The sequence below is a fragment of the Callithrix jacchus genome, chromosome 3 (assembly GCF_049354715.1).
Source record: "Callithrix jacchus isolate 240 chromosome 3, calJac240_pri, whole genome shotgun sequence".
NCBI lineage: Eukaryota > Metazoa > Chordata > Mammalia > Primates > Cebidae > Callithrix > Callithrix jacchus.
This window is the reverse complement of record NC_133504.1, coordinates 54,659,594-54,682,328: the sequence shown is the minus strand read 5'-3', so window position 1 is coordinate 54,682,328 and position 22,735 is coordinate 54,659,594. Positions and strand designations below refer to the sequence as shown.

The following is a 22,735-nucleotide window of genomic DNA, read 5'->3' as shown; positions in this document are numbered from 1 at the left end:
GTTAAGATCTTTTGTTAGCAGCAGGAATAGAGCTTGTTTTACTTTTCTTTAAAAAATGCCCCAAGACTGGGTGCCATGGCTCACACCTGTAATCCCAGCTCTTTGGAAGGCTGAGGTGGGCATTTCACAAGGTCAGGAGTTCCAGACCAGCCTGGCCAATATGGTGAAACTCCATCTTTATTAAAAATACAAAAAAAATTTAGCTGGGCATGGTGGCGCTCACCTGTAGTCCCAGCTACTCAGGAGGCTGAGGCAGAAGGATTGCTTGAACCCAGGAGGCGGAGGTTGCAGTGAGCCAAGATGGCGCCACTGCACTCCAGCCTAAGCTACAGAGTGAGACCCAGTGACAGAACAACACTCCGTCTAAAAAAGAGAGTCCCCAAATTCTAGCACAGGCTGTAGTTATTGTGGGATCAAGTACAGCCTGCCACATTCTTATCAGTACAATCCTAGTTTATTTTTCTTAAGACTTTTCAAAGTGATTCCTTTTTCTTTTTTGATTGAAATCTAGGGGAAGCAAATGTTCATTGTGAGCATCTGGAGCATATTCAGGGAAGGTGGGTGTGTAACTGGGGTAAGCACTCAAGACAGGCATTTAAATTAGGACCCCTTGCAGGGCATTAATTCTGTTACTCCTAATAAATAGATAGTAACAAATTAAAATTCTCTAGAAGAAGCTAACATGCCTTTCAAAGGTGTTTTCTTTTTGTTTTGTTTTTCATTTTAAAAAAGGCTCTTGGTTTGAATCAGTTACTTTTTGGTGTTAGTGAAAGAGTTAGGCTTTTAGGGCATGATCTTACTTAGTGAAAGTTCTGTCTGAATCTGATGTTCCGTGACCAGCCTGGCCAACACTGTGAAACCCCGTCTCTACTAAAAATACAAAGTTAGCTGGGCATGGTGTCATGCACCTGTAGTCCCAGTTATTTGGGAGGCTGCAACAGAAGAATCTTTTGAACCTAGGAGGCAGAAGTTGCAGTGAGCCAAGATTGCACCATTGCACTCCAACCTAGGCAATAAGAGGACAACTCATCTCAAAAAAGAAAGAAAGAAATGTTCATAAGGGCTGGGTATGTGGGTGTGGTGGCTCATGCCTGGAATCCCAGCACTTTGGAAGGCCAAGGTGTGAGGATCCCTTGAGCCCAGGAGTTCAAGACCAGCCTGGGCAATATGTTGAAACCCTGTCTTGGCAAAAAAAAAAAAAAAAAAAAAAAAAAAATATATATATATATATATTAGGTGGGCATGGCGATGTGCACCTATAATCCCAGCTACCTGGGAGCCGAGGCAGGAATATCACTTGAACCCAGGAGGTGGAGGTTGCAGTGAACAGAGATGGTGCCACTGCACTCCAGTCTGGGCAACCTAGCAAGACTCCATCTCAAAAAAAAAAAGAAAGAAAGAAAACATTTTAAAGAAAGGAAAATATATGTTGTAGTAATAAACTTTTGTCTTTTAAACAGTACTAAAAGTAAAAACTTGATTCATGTTTTAAGGGAGAAATTCACAAACTTTCACATAGTATTGAAGTAAATCAATGGACACTAGGTACAAGTAGATGTTTGATATTACAAGATAATACATAAGTTACAAACATCCTGATTTGGGTTTATTAAAAAATGTGTAATTAGAGTTTTGGCTATCTTAGAAAGATATAAAGTTTTCAGTATGAAATCCTCTATGATATGTCCAATTGTATGTGTCTGTATGTTACTCAACCCCAGATTGTCCAAGATCAAAATTCTTATAGCTTTACTCTCACATTTGGTTCCATTTTGCAACTCTCTAATGAGTTTGAAATTCTCTAAACAAAAATTCTCAGTGAGTGAGTTTTAATACTTTAGCTCAATAAATATTCTCTTACTTATATTTCCTTTCTGCCTGATACATACCAATGGAAGTTCTATATCGTTTTCAAGTTCAACTCATCTGTGTAACTCTTTCTGTTTTCATTCTCCAAACCTTCTGTCTGTCTTCCGATAGCACTATTCACTTACAGCTATGTCAGTAGTTCTCAGTCCTAGCTACACATTAGGCTCACCTGGGAAGCTTTAAAAACATATCAGTGCCTGGGTCCCGTTACCAAAGGCATTGACTTAATTTGTCTGGGGAGATACCCTGTTATAAATAAAGTTATAAAGCTCCAAAGGTGATTCTAGCGTGCAGCCAAGGTTGGTAACCATGCTCTCTATACTATTAATCTTACTGCATTATGATTATTTGTGAAGCTTTTTCTCCCACTCTAGTTTTCACACTTTTAAGACAGCAACTATATCCTATTTGTATGTGAATTCCAATGCCTGCTGTATTGGATCTATAGAATACTTATACATACAAGGTGCTCCATCTCTTATTCAAGGAAAGCACAGTGCATCACAGAAACATCACACAAGAAGAAACCTAATACTTTACTGTGGCCTAGTAAGGCTATAAGAGAAGTAAAAATAAACTATTAGAGAGGAGAGTCAAATCAACTTGAGAAATCAGGAAAGCCCAATTATAAGGGTGAAATCTTCACATGGACCATGTGTGGAATTTCGAATAGGATTGTGTAAATGGTTTTCATAGAAAGAAATAAAAAATAGTAGAAAATGAGGATACTAGAATAATTTCTTGTAAAAGGAAACAGAATGAGGAAAAAGGAAAAGGTAGAAATACATGAAGCCCATTTAGTAAGTAGTTTATACAACATTTTAGAAACAACAATAGGAGAAATGGGTGATAAGGGTAGACACTGGTAGATGAAATCATGGATGCTTTGAATGCCCAGTGAACAAGCATGGACTCCTCAAAGTTTCTAAGCAATAGAATAAGGTACTCAGATACTGTGCTTTAAAAGTTCAATCTCCCTAATTGTAACTTTTAATAAATATGGTTGTATGACCGGAATTACTTTATATACACACAATAAGCAATATTATCTTACACTAAAACCTTTTCACTCTGTGGCCAATGTATTCATCACAAAAGAGATCACCAAGTGACATAAACACAAATTATATCTTTTCTCAGATGACAGTATTTTATTAGCTTAGCTGAGAAAAAAAATAAATGGAGGTTAAATAGTACAATGGCTGTGGTAGCTCCAAAAAAAACTGGCCTAAAAGACTTAGCTATCTGTGTTGTTGTTGTGGTTGTTGTTGTTGTGGTTGTTGTTTCGTGGGGGGGTGACAGGCAAAGAAAAATTTCCTTATTTGTGATTTCATGTCCTGCAAAATGTAATTCTTTACTTTAACCTAAAGCCCAAATTACTCGTTTCATATAGTCATTTTTACTTCAATACATTGCTGTTGACTGACAAATGCAATATTTGTTGCTGAAAAATCCTGTAGAAAAAGTACTGGCATGGTGCCATGACTCTGTAGTCACTAAATCTCTGCTCAGGGCAGCTCTTAATTTCATGGGTAGGCTGATAACCACGCTCACCAGTATATCACCTCAGCAAGCTGTATTTGTCCCATACCACTGCCCTAAAAAGAGTTATTTGAAGATCCACACGAAGTTCTTTTTTATTTCTTTTAAAATCTTCATTGTATTTTATTAATAAAGCAATGGGATATAGAATACAAATGAAAAATTTAGAGCAATCAGTGTTTGCAAGAATTGAACACACTTTTACGTTAAAATTAACTGAAGATTTGTGAGTGTGTGTGTGTGTGTGCATGTGCATGTGTGTGTGTATAAATATGTAACAGTCCACTGAAAAATGAAGAAAAGTGAAGGATTCAAATATTTACGTGAATATTTAAAACTTAAGAAATATTATTTAGAGTAACATAGAACTCAACAGTTGTCTCTGACAGAAATATGTTTTATAAAATTATAGGGTTAGGTTCCATATTTCACATACTAATGCTTTATATGCACAACTGGATTCCAATTGTGCTGTAGGCAGTTTTCAGTCTTCTAAGCTGGTTATATACTTTAAAATTTAATTGAGAAAATGAAATAAGTCAACTCTCAAGGCTGAGACATAGTTCCAAACAAGATGAACTAAATGCAATCTATTTTACTTCCCCTGTTGATCACAATGGAACACACTAGACAAAACATGTATGTCACCTATCAAAAGACTCTTAAAGATAGACTAAAGAAGGTATATTGGTTAGGGTCCTCAGGACTTAAGGAATGATATGGCAGTGAGCTTCACAGGATTTTTCTTGCCTCCTACAATGTCCCAAGCTGGTGTCACAGAATTCCTTAATGCACCAAAGCACCAATAAAAACATAGCAGCCAGGAAAAGCCAAAGAACCTGGAACAGGGTGGCCCAGCCATATCAACCTGTTCTGGGGGTGAATACCACAAAAATGTCATGCCTCTCCCCCACTAGGAGAATGGTACAGTAGGGAATGAGTAACAAACACCCTCCATCCCCACTCGGATTCCATGGGCAAAAACCTGTCTTCCAGTCATACCCCCACTTCAGTAGAAAAGGCAACCCTTTCCCATGGGGCTTATGGCTTGAATTAACTTCCAACTCCCATAAAGTTACTAGGAGATGCCCCTCCCTTGCAGAGCCCATGGTTGAAACTTTGACTTACACTCCCCACTGCAATAATATTTGTGAGATGGGTGTGAGTATTAATGGGTAAACCGAGGGAGTTTTTTGTGGTGATGAAACAGTTCTATATGATGTTCATAACAGTGATGGTTACTCTAATCTATGCATGCAGTATCATTTTATAAAACTATAAGCCCTACCCCACCAAAAATCAAACAAACAAAAATAAACAAAAAACCTGAAAAATCAGAATAAGAACTGTAACTGAGTTAATATTGTAACAAAGTCAATTTCTTAAAAAGGAAAAAGAAAAATATATATGCATTGGTAGCTTATATATTTATATAATAAGTCAATTATTCAATTCTAACCTCCTTTACATACTTTCTCCCTAAACACCTGGGCACCAAAAAACACATTTCTATTTGATACATGTGATAAAACTTTAAAATAATTTCTGGTTTTTCCACTCAAATAGATTTCCTAATACTATTACTAAATCAACTGTGACTAAAGAATGACTACTTTCCCTGAACTTTCAAAATTTGGATTCTTCAACAAACACCAGGGCCTACTTAAGGGTGGAAGGGTGGAGGGTGGGAGGAGGGTGAGGATTGAAAAACTACCTCTTAGGTACTATGCTTATTACCTGGGTGGCAAAATAACCTGTACACCAAAACCCTGTGACCTGCGATTTTCCCTGGAAAATAAATTAAAAAAAAAACCAACCTGCACATGTACCCTTAGAACCTAAAAGTAAAAAAAAAAAAAAAAAAAAAAAAAAAAGCAGGGGCGGGGGGCAGTTCTTAACTTAAGAAGAGGAACTATTTGAAAAGGAAAGTAGTTATTCTTCAGGCCTGGACAAGGCGCTGCACGTTTCACATGAGCGTGGTCATAGCCAGAGAATATTATAGGATAAGTAAGCTTAATTGGAGGAGACATGGAGGAGAACAATAAACTACTGCTGCAAAACCTTTATAAGGAAATATTTAAAAGCATCGAAAGCAAAACTAGAAAAACAGTATATTAAAATTATAAATAATAGTGGTAATACTCCAGTTTTTGGGTCATGCCTTTTCCCTAAGGAACAGAACATAGATTTCTATATGAATGTGTCTTTTTCAAGTGGCACAATTAAATGTGCCTCCGGCCACTATGGAAATTACTAGTAGGCTAAAAATCATAAATCAGGAGCCATATTCACCATTCAGTATCTTTGGTTCTACAGTTAAGTTAGACTGTTATCTCTAGCTAAATCTCTGAACACTTCCTTTGAGCAAGCAATAGCTGACACTAGAGTATCACCCCTTAGTCGTGTGGCTTCTGGGAAAATTTTCTGCCATCACAATGCTACTCAACAAGCAACACACTTAGGCAATTTGTTTACTCTAACTTCTTCTCTGGTAGTTCTGAGATATTAAAAACCTTTATGTTACCAAATGGGTTAGAGATGTTAAGAACTGTATATTGTCATGGACCAATCTTCTTTATTCTAACCTTCTATATAGACCCCCAAATGGAAGATACTATTAATGGAACCCGTGCTTTCCTCATGTCTTTACTTACTTTCTTCTTTCTGTTTCAAATCTATGGAGTAGTTTCCGCAGACCACCATTCTTAAATCCCTGAAAATGGGCAGCTGGGGCTCCCACAGTGATGACATCATAGAGAGCATCTGGAATAGAAACAGACAAGGAGATAACACTTTGCAAATATTTATCTCCATCAGACTGTTTGCATTGAAGCATACCTACTGTAGGAAGTATGAGAAAATATTCTGTTTAATTTTGCAGGAATAACTATGAACTCACATCTCAAGGGGGAAAGAGGAGCTAATCAATCTTTCTAAAAGCCACCTGTGCACCTAAACAAGATATAATATTTTCCTGATTTATGACTATATCTTAATTACATGCTACAGTGTAGAACAGTGTGTTCTCTCATTATTCTACATACTTACTGAGATAACATGTTAATTGCTCTTTTGCGTATTTTACTTTATTGAGTTTTGCATCATTTAATTTGCAATCATGTTGAAATTCAACAATAAGAACAATCTTTCAACCAAATTTTACATTAAAAAAACCAAATTATTAAGCATTTTGGCTCAAGGGCAGAATAATACTAATACATTTTTAAAAATCTATACAGAGTACTTTCCTGATTGTGTATACTAAATCTTATACAATTTCAAATGGATGCTTTTGCAATTTCCTTAAGTGACATAGAAAGAATACACAAAATGTTTCTTGTTCTGTTTTCTAGTAAGATACTTTGTTTCTTTAACACAAAATCCATACATTTAAATTGAAACTTAATCCTTTGATCTTGAAAGCCATGAAGTTTGATACGTATTAAGTTTACGGCTTCAAAACAGCCATCATTTTTACATTCTAATGCAAAGTATCCCCATAAGAAGGAAGACAGAGTGAATGCTCTCTTGTTCAACTATATTTTATTTGAGAAACCTAATTTCATAGTAGATCCTTTTCAAATTGATTTTGCTATTGACACTTGGGTTGTTCTTCAGATCTCATTTACTGGGAAAACATAAATTATTTTATAGCTTCAGGTAAACACCATAACGTCTTCAGAGTAGTTTAATCCAGATGCATCTAACAATTTTCTTCTAATAAAAAATGTCTTCAAGTGAAAGATGTCAGCAGCATTCAGAAAATGCAGTTACAGAAAAGAATACAACACAAACCAACCTGCCAATAAGGCATATAATGAAAATCATTTAATAGGTCACTGTAATGGTAATCTCTTGTCCTCTTTAAAAAAGTCACGAATAAACTAGAAGTCAGCTCTTCTTAAGGTAGCAGAATATTATATTTTTAAGAAATTTAAATATTTTCTAGTCCAGAGGATTTTAACCTGGGGCTAAGATACTGGTTTCAGGGTATCCAAGGATGTTTGTTAATTACATAATTACATCTATTCTATGTCATAGAAAGGGATCACAGCTTTCTCAAAGGGTCATGAGATCACCCCAAAGTTACCAACATTATGTTTTAGTCCACCTTCATTTATTTGATGAGAATCCTGAGGATCATTAGAAGTTAATTGTTTGTCTAAAACCCCAAGGATTTTATACTCAGGGACTTTTGGCTTCTAACTCAGAGACAGAGATTCAGAGTTCCCTGGTGGTTTAAGTTAATGATGGGAGCCTGAGTCACTGGCTTTGGATTCCAAATCTGCCACATACAAGTTGTTTAGCGTTGGGAAAATTATTTAACTTCTCTATGTCTGTTTTCTCACTATAAAATGTAGTTGAAAGTAGCTAAAAGTGATAAGCATTTAGTAAATGTTATCTACGATTATTATTTTTTGTATAAGAAACAATTGCACCAATTAAACAAAGAAAGGTGATGTATTAGCTTTTGTTTATTTCTCTATAAAAATAAACTTTTGAGTCTGAAAGAAAAAATGATACTGGGGCTCAGTCTTCTGAGTGAAATCAGTTCCTATGTTAATTTAAATGCACACATTATCATGACAATGCAATAAAATATGCCGCATTTCTGCCAAAAACTGGGTGACCAGCAATACCAACAATACACAGAGAGACTAAAAATATTATTCAACCTTAAAAAAGATGGAAACTCTGCCATCCGCAACAAAATGAATGAGCCTAGAGAACAATATGCTAAGTGAAATAAGCCAGTTCCACGACAGACACTCCATTTACATGAGGTACTCAAAATAGTCAACCTCATGGAAGCAGAGTATACTGGTGGCTGTCAGGGAATGCAAAGTTGTTATTCAATGGCAGTGAAGTTTTAGTTATGCAAAATAAGCTCCAGAGAAAAGCTGTACAACATAATGCCTATAGTTAATAACACTGTGTTGTACACTTAAAAATGTATTCAGAGGACATATCTCATGTTAAGTGGTCTTAAAACAACATTATCAACAACAAAAAGGCCACAGACCAACCTTTTTGAGGTGATGGATTTGTCTGTTACCTTAATTGTGGTGACAGTTTCATGAGGGTATGCCTACATCCAAATTCATCAAGTTGTAAATATATATGCAGGTTTCCATAGGTCAATTTTACTTCAATAAAGCTGCTTTGTTAAAAAATGTAGACATATGTTCCAGTAAGCCTAAACTAAATGTATTACTTCAACTTCCCCAAAAAACATTGGCTGTGGCCTGTTCAGAACTACCCAATAAGAAGGGAAGGAGAGGGGAGGTGAAATCTGAATAGAGACAGAAGTATGAATGGATGAAAGTTTAAATAACTAACATTTGCAAACACACTTGACCACAAACATGTCTATGGTTCCTTTTAGTGCCTTCTAAGAGGCCTATGCAAGTGGCAGCCCCTGACATTTTAGCTGTCTCAGGTTTACGGTGAATCTTTGCGGTGTGGTTCAATTCGTGCATAATTTCAGCATCCTCCAAAGCTACTTTCTGGGAACAGAAACAATCTCTATTCATCCACCTCACTGCTCATGAAAATTCTAGGTATATATGAAGAAACCACGACATTCTGAAATAGCATGTAAATGAGAAGGAGCACATCATTTGAATAGTCTCCTCCCCTCATAACAAAGAGCTGTTTGTTTATTGTTAAATCTAAATGGATTGTTTCTATAGAACCATCTGTAGTATGACTCCTAAAGTTATGAATAAGCTGTTTTGTAAGTTCTAACATTTTCTTTTCATTCTATTTACAAACTCATCCCTTTTAGGGGTATCACACCATATTTTTACCAAGGACTATGAAATCTCTTGGCTAGCTCTGACCTCTTCCAAACAAAATAAACCAAGTCCTAACTGCCTAATAGACACTGCTGAGTGTCAAAGCCTATTAAACTTAACATGTTCTAACTCTTGACCATAACTGGCTCTTCTGGTTCCCTGTGACAAATACAGACAACACATTCTTTTAAGCCTCCCAGAGTAGAGCCCTCAAGATCACGTTCAACTCCTTTCCTTCCCTTATTATATCTCACCAATCCTAACAACTCTGTTACAAAATAGTAATTCCTTTTGTTCATACTACTTATCTTTATCTTAGTTCTCATCTTCCTAATTTTTGTCAGGATGACTACTACCTCTCAGTGTTAGCCTCTCTGCAACTACAATGCAGTAGCTCACTTTTATATGGGTGGTTGGTCTGTTACTCTATCTGAAACACAGCCTTCAATACTTAAGTCCTCCTTATAAACATTCATAGAAGAACATTCAAACATCTCAAGGCCATATTCAAGTCATCTATGATCTGGGTCCAATTTTTCCTTGGTCACATCATTCAGTGTATTATAAGCACTATGGAAGTGAATATTATCATAATCTGGATCACTTGAGGCCAGGAGTTCAAGACCAGGCTGGCCAACATAGTGAAACCCTCTCTCTACTGAAACTATAAAAAATTAGGTGGATGTGGTTGCAGGCACCCGCAATCCCAGCTACTGGGGAAACTGAGGCAAAAGAATTGCTTGAACCAGAGAGGCAGAAGCTGGAGTGAGCCGAGATTACCCCATCACACTCTAGCCTGGGTAATAAAAGCAAAGCTCCATGCCCCGACCCCCACCAAAAAAAAAAAAAAGAAAAAAAGTAAAAATTATTGTAGTCATTTTCAAGAGTGTATCTTCCATGCTTGGCACATGGGAGGTACTCCTCATTTATAGCATGATTGCCTGTTGTCCACTTACAACAGCAGTTCCATATTTGTTGAATTCTTTACATCTTGGTTCTTGTGTTCTTTGACTTGGGTATTTTTCCATCCTAACCTTCCTCTCATTTCTTTGTCACTGAAATTCCGCTGCTCTTTTGCAATCAAACTCAATTACCACCTTCTTTTTGAAGCCTTTCTGAATATTCCAGTCAGAATAACAATTTGTATCTATACTTCCACATTGCTTTGTCTTTACCTTGAAGATTTATTTAATTCCTTATGATAGTTTCTATATTCAAATAAAATAATGAATATGGTCATAAAATTGTTACAATTGCTTTAAGACTCATATTCTTCACTGGATATGTTATTTGTGGTTAAGAATTATATTTAGTAAATAACAACAATGTTAATAATGATGATGGCTACAATACAGTAAGAGCACAATAAAAGTTACTAAATGAATGAACAATCAGGACAACACCCAGCATTTATTCGGTGCTTCCCTGTACCATTACTTTAGTAGGTACTCATTTTCAGAATCTCATTTAATTTTCAAAATAATCCTGTAAAATAAATCTTATTTCCCCAACTTTATACATAATAAAACTGATTATGCATAAGATTAAATAATTTGCCTAGTCTTATGGTATTAAGTTTTGGCTCTGATATATTTTCCAAAGTCTGATTTACTAAACAAACTTATATTATAAACAACCTTTAATGCCTTAGTCATGCTTATATTTTCCATTGGCTGCAGCAACCATGAGCATATACTGGATGCTCAAAAAAGCTGGTTTGCATTAACATTCTAGATGTCTACTTCTAAAATAGAGGTATTTTTGTGATCACACCAAAAATAAGACTAAACATTGATTGTTAATTGTGGTCTCAGAGGGCAAACAAAAGCTTGTAATTTATAAACATGTTAAAAAATGATTAAACTGACCTGACCTAACCTATATTATCCTAATCTTTATTCATTCACAAACACTCACTGAACACATACTCTTCTCAGTGGTTACCCTAATTTCCTGTGACTATTTAAAATTATGGACAGACATTTCTGTATTAGAGTTGAGGTAATTCTTATTTATCAAATATAAGGAGGTTTCAGTATGATTTACGCAGCAGAAACTAGGTACACACTTAAATTGTAAGCAAAATTAATTTTGATCTTAATTGCCTTTCCCATCCTGGTATTGTTTCTATTTTTATTATAGTTTTTATTTATTCTTTTTTTTTCATTTTTAAAGTACTTTTTTTCTTAAGCCTTCTTCTCCAGTTTCCTCCAATGCTTTTTCCCTATTTTTACTTTTTGTTTTAATCTTCCATAATCTTATGCCATATCCTCAATTGCCTTTTCTTATCACCTCGTTCATTTCCTTGTTCTCATCTTTGGCTTCCTTCCCTGTGTTCTGTGCAGGATTCCTTCACTTCAGAGTACCAATGTCTTATTTATAATCCCTTGAATTACTCATAGTTTTTGAACTCTTTTCCAATTTCTCATATATTTATTTTAGCATCTTCCTTACTTTTTTATTTTATAAGTTCATAATATAGGCAAACATTAAGTGGCTGTCAGAGAAATAAGTGAAAATATTCTGAGGGAAAACAGTTTATCTGGCCTTTATCATATTTATGATTCATATTCCTAACTCATGATAATTCATGGAAAGATATTCTACATATTCTGTTAAGATGTCAGAATACAGAAAGTAAATGACACAGTTAATTAAATGTCTTTTCTTTAATCCTGTTCCAAATCTCAAATTCTTGTTAAGCTCTTCCTATTACCTAAACCACCCTTCCCTCTTTCACTTTTCTGTCCTTTACTCTTGTAAATTTCATACTTAGGACTAGCTGCTAAGTTAGTTCCTACATAGAAATCTTTGTATAATGTATTCAACTAGAAACACTTACTTCTTCCTCTTTCCTATCATAGTCCTAAATTCATATCTTTATCAGAGCATTAATTATTTTTCCTATCACATAAAATAATTTCAACAGTTAATTTACTTTCTTCTCTAGGCTTTATACAATGTCAAATACAGGCATTATAAATTTAATATCTTTGTCTTTCTCCAAACAGAAATAATTGTAATGTTGTAGGCGTTCAAAAATGTCAGTAAATAAACATATATATATATTGAGACTCAATTCATTATTGTTTGTCATTAGATCACATAAGGAATCAATATTCTTAACTAATGAATAAAATATATATGCTGTCAATAAAAACATTAGAATCTGGATACACATGCACACACACACAAAGATGCACACACACATCTCAGGAATATGTGTGTATATATGTATATATATTCTGGATTATAATCTATAAAAGAACAAAGAGCTTATTATAACTAAATTGCTCTCAACATTTCCATGAAATTTGAATTAACTTTTAATATCCTGTCTAAAAGAGGAAGGAATATAGAATTCCTTTAAGGAGATGTGTTCAGATTGGTTTTTCCACTCACACATCTTTTCTCTTCTAGGATCCTGCCTTTCATTCAGCTGTCAGGTCTTCTCAAGCTCCTCCAATCTATGACCATTCATCAGTCTTTCATTGTCTCTCATAATCTTGACATTTTTGAAGAGTACTGATCAGTTACTTTGCAGAATGTTCTTCAGCTTGGGTTTCCCTTGTGTTTCATCATTAGACTGAGGTTCTGCAATGTGGAACAGGCTACTATGGAGGCAACATGCCCTTCTCAGAGCATCATATCAGCATAGGTTTACTGTACTACTGTGAGGCTAACCTTGATGCACTGGGGTGCCTGTCACTACCAATAGTCAGTTCTCCTCTAGAAAGTTAGTAAAAGTCTGGGGGGGGGACATACTTTAAAATGATGCAAGTATCTTTTTTTCTGCCTAAACATTTATTCACTAATTTTTGCATTCATTGATGGATCTGAAATTATTACTGATATATTTACATAGTAATTTTTGTTTCATTCCTCTCACATTATTAATTGGAATTCTTCTGAAAGGCATGGTTGACTCTTCTCCTCCATTCATTTACTTATTCAGTTATCTATTAATATTAATATAGACTGATGGGAATTTTTTATTTGATTAATGACTCAGAACATCTTTTTGTTGTTCAAGTTGTGCCAGCTTTGTGTTCTGGGAGCTCCTTAAGGTTGGCTGTCGTGCCTTTTATATTTACCTATTCTATTAAAACATTTTTCCCCTAGTATTTCAAGTATTTCATTACTTTCTAGAGGCACAAGATGCTCTCCAATCATCTTGTATTTTCTCTGACTGAGCCCTGCAATCAACCACCTTTACAATGAACTTTGATCCTTTTTGTTAGAGAATAGTGTTTAGAAATCAAGCACTGAGGATGAGTTATGCTCACTGCTACTATGATGTCACTGCTTTCCCTTTCAGTAGCTAGGACAAGAAAATATATGTCCTATACTAATTGTGTATGTATACTTCCATATTTATTTCTTTATCAGCCTCTATCTTTTATTTCTCATTCTTTTTTATCATTTTTATAATGTTATTGATCATTTATTATCACTTAAACAACACAATAAAAGTAAGTTAAAAATAAAGCAGATTGGGGATATGAAATTCTAAGATATATTGATAAGCGACGAAATAATCAGGATTTGAAAAAAAATAGGCATACTTAAGTGTTCTCAAATGTGAAAGTACTAGAGAGAACAAATAGGGAAAAATATTCTTCATTTTCAAACTTCATAGAATACATTTCAAATTGACAAACTCTCACAGCTAGTATAAGTGCAGCCTGTTATCTGAATTCTAGAAAAGCATTTTCAACCTAACTACGATATTCCATTAATATCAAGAAGTATTCTCCACAGAGACACTTAGATATGGTTTATGTCTAGATACTTATAAAGCTGACAAGGTGTCCCTCTCTTTCCATTTCCTCTATTGCATTCTGATTCTACCCATCTTGATCAGAACCAATCCTCAAAAAGCTTGAATCTTTGTGGGCATAGTTTACAAAAGTTCCATGAATTTGGCTTTCAATGGCGTTTGTACACTGCAGGTCTTCAAAACGTGGCTTTTAAGTTTTAAACTTTTAATTTTGATAGCCAAAGAGTGACTTTGAAGGAAACAATTGGAAAATAGCTGCTGAATGATATCCTCAGAATTGACATAAATTTAAGCCAAAGGAAACAAATTTGTTCTCCAGCTATGGGTATGTTTGGTTTGTCACGTGGTCTGAAATAACATTGTGTACAATTGTGTAATCCTTAACTTTGAGATATTTTTCCTCACATTTAAAACTGGTCACTCAAATTGTTAAGATACCAATACTTTCTAAGAAAATTATAAATTTATTATCTTAGGTAATCCTAACATTTTGCAATTGTCATTTGATAATTATTAGCTACCAGTATTCTAATGTGAAAGGATACTTTGGCCCTTTCAGTCTTGAATTTCACCTGTAATTACTACAAAATAGTATTCTGATCTATGCATACCATGTGATTTATTTCCTGGTCTCTTCAGTCAATGAAGAATGGTATATACTTAGTACCATGTTCATTCTTCGTTGGGGTTGTACTCCTTTACATTTAGAATTATCTGCAATTGATTGTTTTTCTCCAAAGAGAAGAAATGTACAAGAAAAAAAAAAACCTATAAGAAAACAAAATTAAAATTCTAAGGTATCAATTTGATTGGTAAAATTTGTGTTATCATTTTTAAAATCTCTTTATTGTATCCAGCTCTTTATGATTTTTTTGAACAGTTTTTACCATGGCCATATCCTATTTTTTATGTATCTTTGTTATTTGAATAGCCCTTAGCTGTGTATAATAAAAGTATTCAGATTTTTGGTATCAAAAGACAATTACAAAAATGTAAGTGGGATTTTTTTTAAAGAAAATTTAAGCACACAAAAAAATAAGGGTTCTTTTCTAAATCTGTCTTCCTTTTTCTGACATGTTATAGTGTCTCAAAAATTGTCTTTGGCTTTGTAAAAATTGCATAGCATCCAAAGTAACAGATAAAAAGTAATAGAGAAGTAGAATTTAAGTTGTTGAGTCTTGTCAAGCTACAGACACCAGACTGGTTTGAGATTTAATAATAGGGCTGCCTTGTAGCCTTTTAAAAGCCATTTAATAATAGAAATGAGATAATAACTCTATTTTTACCAGAAGATCTTTCTAAAATTCCTACAACTATAAAAAAGTGCTAATGTCAAAAATTAAGACATGCTGACCTCATATCAAGGAACAACTTAAGTATAATCCTGATTTTAAAATGACTTGCAAGATGCCTTTGACAGGAATTGCAAGCCTTTAGGGATTTTTAAGGGAAATATGTTTCAAAATAGTCTAAGCCATTGGACATCGTTATTAAATATATCTAAGGTAAGTTTGCTTCACTGATGAGGTGATACTCTCAAACTCTTGAGAGACAGACATCAGAGAGCTCTAGAAGCTCCTCTCTTTTGCTCCTTCCTTATTTGTAGAGATTAGAAGATGAAAGGTCACAGAGGTTAGCTTACTCCTCCATAGCTAAGCAGTAAATTTTGTCCAGTGTTGGACCTGATGTCAGCTGCAGCTTTATGATATAAAATCATTTTTTAAAAACATACATTAGTTAAGGCTCTTTTCATACCGATTTACAGAACCTTATTTGAGATACCTAGAAAACAACAAACAAAAACAAGGAGAGTGGGCGGGGCTGTGCTTGACAGGTGAGTTTCACTCATGCAAACTAAGGGCAAGCCCATTCATTCCCTGTGTGCTCCAATCAGGAACTGAAAAGCCATGAGAGACTATCTCTGCCTTTCCTCTCTTTTTGTTGTTGGCTTGATTACTGATTTTTCTTCCTCATGGAAAAAACGAGTACTTTTTGGGTTTCCCAGAACACAATTAAGAGTTAAATTCATGAGCAGAGGTTGTCTCTGAATCCCTAAGAGAATCCACAAGTGAAACTCCATTGATTCAGCTTGGGTGAAGTGTTCACCCCAGACTCTCTTTTTATTTTTTAGCACATACTGTGTCAGGCACTGTGATCACTCAAGCAGCTATATCTAAAAAAACCAGACTCACAAAGTAAAACCACAGCTATATAGCTAATATTTACAAAACACTCATGCTTAGAGTTAGCTGTGCATTAATAATGCAGAGTTACATAAAGAAGACTTTTAGTAATATAGATTACAACAGATCCATAAACTATGTCTGCTGGGAAACAAAGCAGTTGCTTTAGTTTGAATTCATTAAATTTTATAGCAAAATACAATACTTTTCTATTGTATATCTATAACATATAAAACAGAATATTACATTATAGGAGTTTATATTCCATAATGTTCACAACTGATGTGCTATGAAAATAAAATGTACTAAAGTATATTAGTATAAAAACTTTTGTTTTTAATTTTGGGGTTTATGTTTCATGCTTGTCACTGCTAGCTGAGATCTGTGGTAAGTATTCTACTTGTTGCCTTTAATTTAACGAATAAGGATGAAAATCTTAATGAGTTTCAGGGCACGTAGGTTAACTGGAGGTTATTTCATTTGTCAGTAGGAGACATGACAGCATTAGTTCTGCTCAGTTATTTATTTCAAGAACTAGATACTAGCCTCATATTTGGTGGATCTGCCAGCTATTGTTTGCAAAGCTTCCTCTCCAAATATAGCAGGCTTATTAATCAAATGTGAATAGACACAATTTACTAATGGTAAAAATGAAAAAAAAAAATAGACCACATCCAAATAACTTGCCAGTAAAATACCAAGGCTTAGCCCATCTTACTTGCATTACTGTCTTGCAATAATAATTCAGCTAAACATTCAAATCAGTAGCCACAAATCTTAAATAAATTTAACTGCAGTCTAAAATCTGTTAAATATATGTTATATAAGAAAGTAGAAAATTTGAATCACTACCACCGATGACAACTTTTAACCTTTTAATTTTGCAAATAATATAATGACTAAGAAAGGTCAAATAACACAGTTAAAGTCTAAGTGGTAAGTGGTAAGGGCCCAAAATTTCAGTGGAGTTTTCAACCACTAGTTGGTGATCTAGTCTACACAGCAGCTACTTACTCTGAACTCCAGTTTCAAATAACAACTTTTAATATTATGTAAATATCTTTAAAATATAAGCTTGATAATTTAACATGCAGTTAAAAATGCAATACAATTCAGTAATTTTCCCATTAATATGGCTCTTAGGATATCTAGTTTTTCCCCATATTTTCTTCTTAGCTCTTCAAAGACTAGAGCCAGTCTTTCTGCTAACTGCTTTGTCAAAAATCTAGTTCATGGGTTTTACCCTATGTCTGTTCCATTAAAATTTTGGTTTTTCCTATATTGCTTGATAATTGTCACTACAAGTAAGAAATTCCTTTCTAAATCCTGTTGTGGGTTTACTTGTACCTGACAAGAAAGATACCTCAGAATGTGATCTTATTTGGAAATAAGGATTTTACAAATATAATCCAGTTGAAATAAAGTCATTAGGATGGATCCTAATTCTATACAACTAGTGTCCTTCAAGGAAATACTTAGATACAGAAACAGACATACACTGAAGGCAGAAGAACACCATGAGCAAGAGAGAGGACTGGCATATCACATCAGCAGGCAAGAGATTGCCAGCAAACCAGCAGATACCAGGAAGGGACATGGAAGGATTACTCTGTAGGTTTAAGAGGAAGCACGGCCCTCATGACATTTTGATTTCAGACTTCCATTCCCCAGAATTGTGAAAAAGTTTGGCTATTTTAGCAACCCAGTTTGTGGTGCTCTGTTATGGCAGCCCTAGAAAACTAATACATATCCCAAACCAAACAAGCTAGAAAGTGCCTGCATGCATACACACACACACACACACACACACACACACACTCTCACACACTTTTCTTTGCTTTTCTAAATTTCTTTATTTTAGTTGCCAGATTCTTTCTTTCAAATCAGAGAATCAGAAACTAAACATATTGTCTTCACCCTATTTTACTCTCTTTTTCAGATGGTTTGCTGGAAAACAGCATAGTACATGATTCTTTCATTTTCAAGAAAGAAGTATGAAACAAAAGGCCACTTTGATCATAATTTTCCTTTGTTTGGTGGAAGTATTTTAAGGTTAATTAACAAACATTTGAATGCATAATTAAATATGAATTTATATGTATTTGGCCCCAAACAAATCTATCTATTTTGATGACACTGTCATCTAACCATGGCTGTAAAACAAATTATCCTTCTCCCTTATTGCCTTATTGCATCAGTCATTAAGTATTTGCATGTGATGATTTCTTCAAAATGTATCTCTAAATCATCTTTACTCTAAATCTGGCTATTTTCTTAGTTCAAGACTTCATTGATTTTTAATAGGCTCTTACCTGATCAATTTTCTCCAGTTTCATCAGCTCTGATACAACAGACAGATACACTTGTTCCAGTGATGGAAAAAACCACATGTATAATAAAACTACTATTATTTTTATCATTCTATGTGTTGTAAATACTCTACCTCAATCAGGAATGAGAATGAAATTGCTTAGAAAGATTAAATACCAGACTCAGCTCATGTAGAAGTGGTAGTGCTACAATTCAAGCCCAGGGCTGTTATACTCTCAAATAATATAAACATTTTACTACATAAGAGGCTTTTTATTTTGGCTATTAGAAAAATATTACGTTGATTGTCAGATACTTCTTAGGTGTTTTAGCTTCTTCAATACTTAACACTTTATTATTTTAAACGTCATTACATATTATTCTATTCAAACTATTAAGAGACACTGAGTAATCAGAAAAGAATTACTATCTTACTCCATTTGGTGCTGCTATAACATAATGTTATGGACTGGGTAACTTTTATAAAAATATAAATTATTCTCTAACAGTTCTGAAGGCTAGGAAGTCTAAGATCAAGGTACTGGTATCTGATGATGGCCTTCTGCTGTGATTTTACATGGCGGAAGGTGGAAAAGCAAGAGAGAACAAACTTTTTGACTTTACATAGCAGAAGAGCTAAAGAGGGTGAACTTGCTCCTGAAAGATCTTTTTACCATGGCATTAGTTCACTCATAAGTGTAGAGTTCTCTTGATCCAAATAACTTCCCTTAGGTCTCACCTCCCAATACTGTTGCATTGGGGATTAAGTTTCTAACACATGAATTTTGGGGGACACACTCAGACCACAGCAGTTTTTAAATGCCTTGGGCCAATCCATCTCTCTCTTTTTGTTTTTCTGTTCTTTCACTTGACATAATTTGTGATGAATAAGACCTAAATTAAAATTTCATATACTTCATCACCAAGTATAAAAACATTATGCATCAGAATCATTATAATCACATTTAAGCTTTCAAATCAGCTGGTGGTATATACAGGATTGGTATGCAAAAATGAAAAAACAATAAAGTTTAATTTTTCAAATTATAAAATTTCTGACAATTCTAAGGCAGAACTGAGATTTCACTTTCAGTTTTTAAAACTACATGATTGAGGTATGACTGACATATAAAAAGCTATATATGTATGCAACTTGATAACTTTTGACATAAATATATACTCTTTAAACCATTGCCACGACTTATGCCATAAGCCTATCCATCATCTCCGAAAGTTTCTGTACCCTCTTTATTATTACTATTATTATTAATGTGTATGTGTATAATAAGAACACTTAACATAAGATCCACTCTCTCAGCAATTTTTTAAGCATACAATATAATACTGTGAACTACAGACACTGTATTGTATAGTAGATCTCTAGGACTTACTCATCTTGCATAACTGCAGCTTTGTACCTTTTGATTAATACCTCCTTTTTCCATCCTCCCCAAAGCCCCTGGAAACCACCATTAGACTCTAAGCTTCTATGCAGTTGACTATTTTAGATTCCTCATTAAAAGTAGTATCATGTGGTATTTGTCCCTCTGTGTCCTGGCTTATTTAATTTAGCATAATATCCTTCAGGTTCATCCATGTTTTCTCAAATGGCAGAATGTCCTTCCTTATAAGACTGAACAACATTCTACTCTTTGTACATATCACAATTTATCTTTTCACCTATCAGTGGACATTTCTCTGTCTTGGCTACTGTGAACAATGCTGCAATGAATGTGGGAGTGCAAACATCTCTTTGAGATACTGATTTCAATTATTTTGGATAAATACCTGGATGTGTGAATTCTGGGCCATATGGTAGCTTTAGTTTTAGATTTTTTAGGAACTTCCATATTTGTTTTTACGGTAGTAGCTACACCAGTTTACACTTTCACTAATGGTATACAATGACTCTTGTGTTTTAACCTGTCTAAACCTGTTAACTCCTATGTTGTGACAAGGGCTACAAAACAGTGTCGGAATGAGAATTTAGATGTCTCTGTATGTATGTTTGTATACATTTTCAGGTACTTCCCCGAAAGCCCCCTAAAAGATGGGTACTAGTAAGAGGACGACAGCATTTGTCATTTAAAAAGGAAGGCGTTTAAGAAGGAAAAGAAGCAAGGGTGCCATTAACACTGGGCATAGGCATATGCAGGGACGGGGCCATAATCTCAGATTTTTGCCAGCAAACGAGCATACAGTCATCCTAAATTTGCATAACTGCTATAGCAATAAGTTAATGAAAAGGGGAGGTGAAAATACATTGAAAAACATATTTTTGATAAATGGCAAGGGATTATGTAGAATGGTAATAAATATGACATCATATTGGTCACTCTGGACCATTTTCAAGTATGTTCAGAGAAACCTATATATTTCTCTTTGACAAGTATTTCTTACAACTGAGTACACGTGAATACACTACCACCTTCTACCTTACTATCCTCACTTCGTTTCTCATAGCAAAGGGAGTTTCTGTTGATAGTTACCAGTAAGTAAATTTAAAAACTAGCATATTAGTCTATGTTTGGGCTTTGATTTCTCAAGACAGGAAAAATATAAACAAATTTTGTTTTTTCTTTTTCTTTTTCTAATTTAAATGAGCACCAATGTTAACTATTAGCCACTGTTAATACTACTTACCTGTGCTACTGTCCATTTTGCATATTTATCTCTACCTCAGTCCAAGTGCTACATTCACAAAGTATTTACCAAAAATACAGCAACAAGAATATCATAGTCTCTTTAGCAACATTTAGGGTCATTATGAGGTTCAATTGTTTCATTTTCAACTTTATATAATTGTTAAACTATTGAATTCCGCCAATACTCAAGCTGTTTAAAGAAGTACACACTGTAACATCATTTGCCATTTTTAAAAGAATAATTTATGATGATACCTTTCAAGTGAGGGCTGTGTACCTGCATTCTTTGCAGATGTAGATTTACCGGAACGAATTCTAATGTTTTCTCTCCTTTGCTGCTGCTTGATTTGAAAGAGGAACCTAGATGGAAATCAGAAATTAAACATTATTAGTAAATAATGATAAATTAATATGTGTGGTACAAGATAAACCTGACAGAAAAATGTTACAAGAACTTCAAAAAGAAAAACATATCCTATATTTATAACTTGCTTTTCCTCTCAGAAATTCAATATTTTAAAAAATTCTCTCAATTATTCATATTACAATACTGTAAGGTAAAATAAGGTAGTGTTTTCTTTGTTTTAAGAAGATAAAGTTAGAAATAAAAGAGTTTTAAAAATTCTCCAGTTCTCCTATCTCCATAAAATGTGTTTAATTTTTTTTTCATTTCACATGCAGAAAATTCAATTCACTTTGAGTAAGTAGAGTTATTGCTTCACACCTGTTTCCTTGCTAAGTTCTGTAAGAATGTCTTGGTACATATTCACCATTTGATCACAGTGAGTAAGGACGTTTTTTCTCAGATTGTCCCAATGTGGAGAAAGCTCGCCAAGTTCTTTTATCTCCTGGTTTCTGTTAAGAGTGAAAAAGAGGAGAAACTTTATTTTTATCTTAAATCCACAGACACACACCCTTAGTCACAGTTGTCGTGATAATAAAAAATTATTTCATCATCATTCCCAGGAAAGTTCTGTGAGCTTATTAGCTCAAATATTTTTTTTTTTTATTTTTTAGCACAAACAAAAAATGAATAGTTTAGACCACACAAATAAAAACATTAAGTCAAAGGGCAAAAAAGAAATGTTAAATTCCCTGATAAAATTTTCACAAAGATGGCAGACTCCCTATTCTTACATACATAGAGAAGACATTTAGTTAAAAAGCAAATAGACAGCTGGGCATGGTGGCAGGTGCCTGTAATCCCAGCTACTTGGGAGACTGAGGCAGGAGAATCACTGGGACCCAGGAACCAGAGGTTGCAGTGAGCCAAGATCGTACTGCTGCACTCCAGCCTGGGCAACATGCAAGAGTCCATCTCAAATAATAATAAATAATAATAAAAGCAAATAGTAAAACCTTTACATAAAGATAGCTAAGTTTTTAAGTTTCAACTGTACAAAATCAAAGAATGTGGGAAGGGCTATCTGACCATATTGGAAGCAAACATGAGATACTTAGGGAATTCAGCTTATATATAACATAGTTACAAATATTTCTTTAAAACAAACAAAAGCCTGGCCAGTCATGGTAGCTCACGTCTGTAATTCCAGCACTTTGGGAGGCCAAGATGGGAGGATCACCCAGGGTCAGGAGTTCGAGAGCAGT

The 22,735-nt window shown here is 34.4% G+C and overlaps 1 protein-coding gene across 23 annotated transcripts in view; it reads right to left on the bottom strand.

Moving 5' to 3' along the window:
- Positions 1-22,735, bottom strand: part of INPP4B (inositol polyphosphate-4-phosphatase type II B) — a 988,233-nt gene that overhangs the window by 171,032 nt on the left and 794,466 nt on the right. For all 23 annotated transcript variants that reach the window (XM_054252895.2, XM_054252897.2, XM_054252896.2 and 20 more), the window contains 3 exons: positions 21,852-21,982; positions 21,383-21,487; positions 6,066-6,174 (listed from right to left, as the gene is read on the bottom strand). In XM_054252895.2, coding sequence (XP_054108870.2) covers positions 6,066-6,174; positions 21,383-21,487; positions 21,852-21,982 — 345 coding nt within the window. The remainder of the gene's footprint in view (positions 1-6,065; positions 6,175-21,382; positions 21,488-21,851; positions 21,983-22,735) is intronic.